This window comes from Lottia gigantea, assembly GCF_000327385.1.
Source record: "Lottia gigantea unplaced genomic scaffold LOTGIsca_145, whole genome shotgun sequence".
Lineage (NCBI taxonomy): Eukaryota > Metazoa > Mollusca > Gastropoda > Lottiidae > Lottia > Lottia gigantea.
The window spans coordinates 384,723-394,271 of record NW_008707710.1 but is presented as its reverse complement, the minus strand read 5'-3'; the positions used below and the strand labels follow the sequence as shown (position 1 = coordinate 394,271).

Below are 9,549 nucleotides of genomic sequence, written 5' to 3'. Positions count from 1 at the left end.
CGATGACATCTTTGCTATTTTTTTTATCAAACCATCTTTAATTTGGGAGTGAGAATAAGCTTAATCTATTTGATAATCAGATAAAAATAAAACCTGTTAAAGTGATCATATGAAAGAGTCTAGGAGATGAGATAAAATATTTGAAATTGATCTGATGGTCGGCTGATAGGGGTACATTTAAAGTGATTAGACACTCAAAGCACTGGAACAATTGTCAGGATTTTGCAGGAAGTTAGGATTAATCTTCTATTAATTTTCAAAATATTATATCTAAGTCTAAATTAAATTTTGTTTTTGTTTCTGAAACCTTGATCTATAAATTGCCCAAACACCATGAAATTTTTTCAGCCATTCCAATTGCAGCATGGTTAATCACCTGACCATCTCAACTTCATTTCATTTCAAGCACTACTTCAGGCACAAAACTGTCACATACAGCTAAATCAACACCCTTTATTAGCAATCAATTTATCTTTTCTTGATCAAGATACTTTAGACCCCCCCTCATCGTTCCCAACCTGGGGTGTTTTCGCTCCCTGGGTGTAAGACCAGGGTGTCAGGGGTGTGGCCAACTGGTGTAGGAGAAGAATATATTTTGAATTGAGAGAGCACCTCACATCATTACATGCTAAAAGTGTGGATGATAAAAAGTTTTGGGGGTGTGAAATGTTTCCTCCAGGGGGTGTGAAAGCTGAAATAAGTTGGGAATCACTGGTTTAGACCCTAAGAGCACCAACATAGTTCATTTCAATTTGTGGTGAATATTGAAAGATACTCAAATGAAAGAAAGAAAGATGGAAATGGAATCACCTTATTTAAGGCGAATAATTCCTTAGGTTTACGAGAATCCTCTCTTTCTTCCAGCTAGTCTTGGGCCAAACCTCTTGGCATTAATCTTTCCTAAATTATCCATACCTGTTAACAGCTGGGTCAACTTGAATAATAAGGATGATTTGAGATCATCAGACTTCTGCTTGCCAACCTAGATAATCACCATTTGATACACATGACGAAGCAAATAATTCCAGATTTCAACAATATAATCAAATGAACTACAGTCTGTCGTCAAACTAGTAGTAGTGTATAAGTGGTCTTCATTTGAGTTTAATTTTGGCCATGTGGTGGTCCATCTGTATGCCACTGTTTTCAGTAACAACAATTTAACATTCTAGATATGAGAGATAATATTGTAGTTTATTTGATAAATTCTGGTTTATTTTTAATAGTAGGATATTATCTCTACTGTTTATTTTTCATTTATTATATAATTTATCATAGTTTATGGATTTCATACCTTATCTACCAATTTCAAAAACATAAATCATACTTTGAAATTTGAATTTGTCTCACATTGAAGAAATTAAAGTGATACTACATCTTAGAATGAACATAAAATTTAAGTTCTAAAGAATGGTCAATATGAGTATATATTCATCAGTTAGCTTACCTGGTGTCATAAAGTTACAACAGAATCCCTGTAAAATCTGGAAAATTGGAAAACTAAGTAATTATTAATCTTGATATTAAGCGTTTTCAATAGTTAATTGTATATTTATGGATAATTACTAAGTTTTTTGGATTTATCAGATTATGTAATGATCCTGTTATGTTATTTATGACACCAGGTATATATACTTAAATTTTATGTTCATTCTAAGACGTAGTATTCCTTTAAATACCAATGAATATTATGAACTACGGTACTAAGAGTTGATGTTGTTACAACTTTTACATCAAGGATGTAGGTTCATCATTGCCCATTGTTTCTGATACTCCTAGATTCATTTACTTACCTAGTATAGAGTCAGGGTTCAAAAAGGGTCAACTGAAGCCTCACTATGGACAGTCTCAGTAATTTGGATTTTGGAACTGATGAAAGGGATAACAAATTTATAAAGCTTAAATTTAAATTCAGTTTAAATTCTGAAAAATTTTTGTATGATGAACTTAAATAAGCTTTATTCAAAGACTATGTAAGAACGAGTCTTAACTTTTCACCTTTGTGTTGTTGATATAAGAGTTTAAGGTTAACAGACAATAATGTGTATTTTATCAACATGCACTTTTACTGACTGGTGATAAGACTCCAATCTGTTTCAATCTTCTATATATATATAATAACTACATCCTGCTAGAGTTATAGACTTAAAGGCAGAATTTCAGGTTATTGTGATGGGTCCTTGTTACTAGTGCTGGCAAGATCGCGATATGAATTGCCCCGATACACTTACTGTATCGCAAAATTGTGTATCGATACATCTCATTCCATTAAAAAAGTAGCGAATTTGTAGTTGGCAAGAGAAATCAAAGTTTTTTCTCACTGACTTGACTAAAATTAATTGAAACTATTTACATCTCATGGATGTACACCACTTCTATCAAATATATTACCAAATATCACAGTTATAAAGTTATAAAGTTATAAATTAATAAGTATAGAAACTTTGAAGAAAAAGTTTTGATTTAAATCCCATTACTTCATATCACAATATGTATCATATCGTGACCCTTGTATCGTGATACATATCGTATCGTGACATGATTTGCTATACCCACCACTGCTAACCAAACAGATCTGGACATTTTCTGATTAATCATGCCATAAAAATTTGTAATTGTACATATGAGTGTTAATATGATATGTTCTTTTGAAAAATACTGCCAGTATAGATTGAGGATAGTACCTGTCAGATATTTCAACCTAGTTCTTCTTGTCAGTGTCAGCAGAATAATGATGGGATGAAACTTTTGTAGTTTATTTTCATAGACCCAGACAGGAAAAAGTGTATCTAAACTTAATCACCCATTGCATAATTCATGACAAGTGTTTATTTATAATATTACCACATGCTACATAATTCAGACATTTTGAAGTTATCAAACAATTTCATTTGTTTGCAGCTTTTCTCTGGTCATCTTCACAATGTCAAGCTATTACAAACTTTGTCTTATACCTTGACTGCAGTAGCTTGGTCATCTTCACAATGTCAAGCTATTACAAACTTTGTCTTATACCTTGACTGCAGTAGCAACCTTTTATGTCCAATGGAATGTAGCCATTTGATTGGATACAGCCAATTATTTCCCTCGACAGACTGACTATAATCATTACTGACTTTTTATATAGAACTCTGATTGGCTGTATTCGCCAATTTACAATCCAGCCAAATCACTGCATTTACAAATTTCCTTGATACAAGAAAGATGACTATTGCAGTCAAGGTACAAGACGAAGTTCGTTATAACTTACTTTGTGAAGATTTCAGGTTTCAATAAAAAAAAACATAAGCAAGACAATTCTGCTAAGAAAGATCTCGTCCAAAGTATGGCAAAATCGAGAGTAAAAGTTGTTTATTAGTGGAATCCTCCAAAGAGAAGTACCATAAGGTGTTTTGAAAAGAGTAAGCATGGTCTGCTTCGTTCGCGACACCCGCCACTATTATATAGGTCAACATCATGAGATACAATCAGATCAATTTTTGCTTGACCAAGATGAAGTTGGCTTTCCTCTTATAACATAACCAGAATAATATTATATGTTTAGCATAATGATTGTAGGAAGCTATCTTTAAACTCAATTATTATTATGAAGGTTTGCACCACATGTAGTAACATCAAGTGTTCTCACTTTATGTGTTATGTAGCTCAAGCAAATAAATTGAATTTATAAATATTTTGTGTGTGATGTATTAAGGAATTATGCCAAGTAAATCACTGTGTAATAGAAAGCAGACTGTTGATGAGGGCTATAAAATGAACTTATTTCTTTTTTCAGAATGAGTACATTATGTTTAGAGCGTAGATATTGTACAGTACCTTACTCTGGGATACTAATTTTTGGGGGTAACCAGCTTGGCAATCTATTTTAAAGGGGTATTCGGTTTTTTTTTTTGGTAAAAAGTTTTCATTATTAAAAACATTATAAATTATACTTGAAATGTTTCTTTAATATGCTGTTTATATTTATGTTTTTAAATATTTTTGATTATTGATAGACAGTACATCCTATACCAATGTATTGGATACAAACCCTTCATCAGGATGACTGATTTAGAAAAAGGTGTTAATATTTTATTTCGAGAGATTTTGTAATGAAATCACACCTGTCTATAGTTTTTCTTCCAAAAATTGAATTTTCTTTTAATTATGTTGAAATGACAAACACCAGAAGAAGATTATTTTAGATTATTTCTATCAAATTGGTTGACTTCTATCTTAATGATGATAATTCTTCTTGGCACAATTATTTTTAAACATTTTTAAGAATACAGTTTTTATCAAATCTTGAAATAACAATATATGGATGAAATGGTTTGTAAAATATTGTCGAAATATGTTAAAATCAGCCTGTAGACTCCATAGAATGGTACCTATACAAAATATTTTGATGGAATTTGGACTGAGTAAGACATTTCTTAATATTACAGTCATGGACTTTTCCAGTCAAGATTCAGATTTTTCAACACAGTTTTCCATGTCAGTGATGCAGGGCTGAAAGGTTGATATGGAAAAAGCAACTAGTTATTCAAATGGGACAATTAACTGAGGCCTGTGCACATTAAAGATCCCTTGACAGTTGGAAATTGAAACAGAGTAAGCTAATGCCGTTGTCGTAGCAAAATTTTCCTCATTGTACACTGCATGACCGTCTTCAGTAGCTGAGAGAAGAAAAGTAATATTCCATTTTATTTTATTATTTTTCCAAAAGAAGGTTTTGTACACAATTATGTCTCAATCTGAGAACAGGCTTTATGATCAAACTAAGCATGTACATATTGGTGAGCTCTTAAATCAGATTTTTCGTGATTTATTGAAAAATTGGTTTGATTCAGTGTCGATAAGCATCCATCTGCTTATTCACCTTCTAAAGAGACTTGTTCAGCAATAACTTTCATTTGCTAACAAACAAATATTGTGTATTTTCGTATACCATCAAAATAAATGTGTATTTAAGCTATGTTAGTAGGTAGAGGTTAATGGTTTCAATATGGATATAAAATGTAAATGTAGAATATATTAGCTACTACCTACAGTTTGACATTATAGAATAGCTGTAACTCTCTAATCCCTATAGCCATTTCAAATATTACATTTCTTTTATACTGTATAATATCTTATTGTTAGATCATTGATATTTTCATATTTCTCAGATTTTATTTCATGTTAATGCCACCTTTGGGAAAGTTGACAGGAAACAGATTTTACCGTTCCAAAGATCCTTGTTAGATCCTTGGTCCAAACCTCTTGACATTCATTTGTCCTGGATTACCCGAGCCTATTTTTAACACCTCCTTAATTTATGGTAGCTTACCCTACATAATCTGCTACCCATGCATTCAGACATCTCTATGAGAAACTTTCGTGGTAAACCTAAATTTCCTGAGAGAAAATTAACACAGACAAAAATTTAAATTTTAGAAAATTTTTCCTTTCTGTGATTAACCCTGAATATTGTGGATTATTCAGTATCTAACATTTTTGGATAAAAACATTGAAAGCACTGGCCTAGGTCACAAAGTAAAGATTTATCATAGTGTCTGAATGATTAAATTAAGTTTTCGTTCAATCAGAAAGTTCTTAAATTGGGTTATATTGTGAAGGAATATCACAGAAAACAATTAAAGAATACCTAATTGATTATTTGCATATATAGTTATGTTAATTAAGTAATTAGGTTATTATTAATGAAGGTATAAAGCTAATTAACATGTCAATATTAAAATTAGTAGTCATATATAATGTCATTTACATCATCCTGCTAATTAGACAGGCACTTTGACCTGATATGCAAGACACAATACATTTGATTTATTCAATTTTGCTGAGCTAAATTCTGTGTTTTGATAGTTTTTACCAAGCTTGATTCTGTATTTTGATAGTCATGTTCTGTTATTTGGATTGTTTAATTCTGTATTTTGGTAGTTTTTGTTGAGCTATTTTCTGTATTTTGGTAGTCTTATTCTGTATTTTGATAGCATTTGCCGAGGTAAATGCTGTATTTTGATAGTTAATTTTCTGTATTTTTCTGATAGGCACATTATATTTTATATTGGTGAGAGTTTTGAAATTCGACCATTGTATTGACCCAGAAAACTGTAGAACATGGGTTTTCAACTTTTTTCATTCTACTACACTACCTTATCCTTGATCAAATGCATAACCCCCCTTCCTCCCTCCCTAAAAATACTTGCTATTTCTTTATTTTCTTTTTTATTTTCCTTGCAATAATGTTCGTGTCAGAGATTTTAGCCTGACTGAATAACTTACTTAAATTTTGATTGTCCAAAAATTTACTAAACTAAACTACAAACTACAACTATCTCCCCCCCCCCCCTTCTTCATAAATAAAATAAACTGCTTGGGGGTAGGGTAATTACCTCCAGGTTGTAGACCCCTGCTGTATTCCTTTGAAAATAGACACTCAACTGGTTGCAAAGTTCTTAAACAATAGCCAGTGACATCACATCACATAACATTGATATCATTAATTCATTTAGAGCTTAATTCTCTGTACATAGGACAGTATCCAACACTCAGTGTTAAAAGTTCTAAAATTAACGCCAAACCCAATTCCATATATATATGATAGTTGTAGATTGTAAATAGCAAAATACAATATTTACAATCAGTACTTTGTACTTGGGGTTGATCACAAAACAAAATTGTAAAACACAATCTTATTGTTCCATCTAAAATGCTATCAGAATTGCATTCTTGAGTTTTATGACTGTAAAATATATTTCTTACCTTTAGGTACAAGTTGGTGCACTTCATCAGACCAAAAAATACCATCCACTACCACATTTCTGACCACCGCACTTGTCGTTGAAATTGTCGTCTGCACAATTTGTGTCATTGGTTTCACATACTTTGGCACTTCTTGAAATTTTAATTTCGGTCGAACGAAAGTTAAATTTTTGATTTTTTGAAAATTAATATTTTCGTCCAATAGTAAATCTTGCATTTCATCCAAGTCCTCACTTTGGTCTTCTTCATTACTTTCACTTTCGTCCTCAATGATGGCATTTTCAATGTCCTCCTCATATTCATAATTTTCACTTTTGACTAGTTTTTGAATTTGATTCATTCTATAGTCCATTTCAATATTATGCTTCTGTTGTTTAGTAATATGTTGAACTGGGTTATACACAACTTTCTTTCCTGAATCCTCATTCATTGCTTGTGGTTTTCTTTCGATTAATTTGACATTATGAGAATTTCCATAAAGTTCCTCCGAGGTTGGTGAATTGTGATCCTGGGAATGTTTTTTCTGAATAGAAAACTCGGAAACATCATCTAAATTTTCCCCAGAGGAATTCAATTGTACTACCATTAAGTTGAGCAAGATAACGAAACAAAATGTTAATGAAAAAATTGTCAAAAATAATGTCTTGATTCTGCGAAGTTTGCAACCTCTCATGATGACGCGTACTAATCTGTAAATGCACCTCACAAGATCAGAAAATTTGCAGACGTTCACAATCCAGTTTTCAAAACCTCAATGACAACATTCACCGTTCACATCTGAATTATAGATTGAATTATGTTGATTTTACCAACCTCTTGTCAAATGAGTTAATGTTAGTTTATCACAAAACTTGATTAAAGTAACATTGTTCCTTCCTATCATCCTGTAAAAACTTCCTGTTCCGTCATTCAAACTTCAGTACTATTATGACTATGTTAAGTTGTTTGTAATGAGTGTTAAATAGTGGTAATTCTATTGTTATTGTTTATTTACTATACAATCTGGTATATCTACTTACTTACTCTGACTGATTTACTGTATAACACGTCTGGCTCTAGTGTTGTCGTCTGCTACTAGAGCTCTTTAGCTGTTGGGGAAAAGAACTGTCCTTAAAGCACTACTGGAAAATATGGTCCATGTAGGAACAAAAAGTCTTTGAAAAATTGCTGTTTGTTAAATAGCATATGAACACCTGAACACTTTTTCTTTCAAAATAACAACAAAAGTGTTAACCTAGGCATTTTTTTAAAAATTTTTCAATCATGAGAGTTCACAGAATCCTACTCTTTGTTTATAAATGATAAAAATGTTTGAACACAATTCTAAAAGGTTCGGACGTCTGCTTTATCTCACTTTCATAATCAAAATCATTACACTCCAATGTTTGAACACAACCTAAACCTGTCGACCAGTCTCTTGGGTTCTGTTTGTTTCACAAGAAACCTCATGTATTTAACAAGTTGAAGTCTGACAGCTGAGTAAAGCCCAATCAAGCCAGAGTACTAGCTGTTAAGTGAAATAGAATGGAGTGAAGTTTCCTTCCACTTTCACACTAGACCAATCAAAACACAATCCAAACTTTTAGCAGCCGATTGCCTGTCTTCTCTGTTTCTTGATTTCTGGTAGTGTTCAAAGAACTTTCCATTCCAGGACTTCATAAGAATATTTGGACATTCTCATTTCAAGCATGGTCTTTTGGTTTCAGTGAGGAAAAAATTCACAGATTCTTCTGGACTCTATTAGCCTGGTTTCAAACATAGTCTTAGTCAACATCAATTTTCTAATCCACAGACTTTTCCCATGTCTTCGTTGCAGATCATGTAATTTTGAATTTTAAACGTACACTACTTATATCACAATATTAAACTTGATGGCACACGCCCTCCAGGTGGGCCTTATCTTTACAAACAATATTTCACAATGTCGATATGTATACTGCTGCAGTTGGCACATGCTTGGCTTCTGATACATTTGGTATCTTTCATTTCTCTAATCACTTAAAAGTTATTACAGATAATTGGATAGCTTAAAGATGGAATCTCCCTTAATTTTTAGATACGTATTCATCAATTATTTTGAGGTTAAATTTTTTATTTCAAAAATTTCTTATTTTCAATTGAAAAAGTAACCATATAGCCTGTTGAAATTAACATATTTGCTTTTGCATTTATTATTGATATTCCTAAAGCAATTCTTATCAAAAAAACATTTTACTTCTAAAATACACTGCTCTAGAAGGTGTGAAAAAAGAAACGAAAAATAGTTTTACATCCTACTTTTCTGCGTCAGCTTGAACTAATGCAGATTCTATCTTTAAGATTTTTAAGTGTTTCTGCTTTAGCCAAATTAAAATCTTTCCACAACTTTATTTAATGACTTCATCTCCAGGTGTTTTTTAAAATCTAAATTCACACTTTAATATGAACTAATCATGTAATATGATACTTCCAAATTTAATCATGTTCACTTCCGATAAGAATTTTGGCACAAATATAAATGATTACTCTCACAAAAAAAATCCTTATCAAAAGATGATGGTTTTAAAGCTTGAAAATTGAATTTTAATTTGATCATTATGGGTGTATAGAGATCTTTGTGCATTAAATAACAAGCACAGATGCATTTACATTTTGAAATCTGATTTTGCAATTCAGCAGATTGTTATGCTGCACTTTCTCACAATTTCAATTTTATGGTTCTGTCATGATTTTAATCTATTATTCTTAAATACACATTATGTACATTTGAATATCAAATAAATATACACAGTAATGAGTTATACACTATTTAATTACTTTTCC

General features: G+C 31.6%; 1 protein-coding gene across 1 annotated transcript; it reads right to left on the bottom strand.

Moving 5' to 3' along the window:
- Positions 1 to 838: 838 nt before the first annotated feature.
- LOTGIDRAFT_172941 (hypothetical protein) lies at positions 839 to 7,333 on the bottom strand (the record flags this gene model as incomplete). The annotated part of the gene is made up of 5 exons (XM_009050124.1): positions 839 to 934; positions 1,295 to 1,299; positions 1,448 to 1,484; positions 5,312 to 5,379; positions 6,748 to 7,333. 5 exons carry the CDS (start codon positions 7,331 to 7,333, stop codon positions 839 to 841), a joined length of 792 nt encoding a protein of 263 aa, XP_009048372.1.
- Positions 7,334 to 9,549: the final 2,216 nt, after the last annotated feature.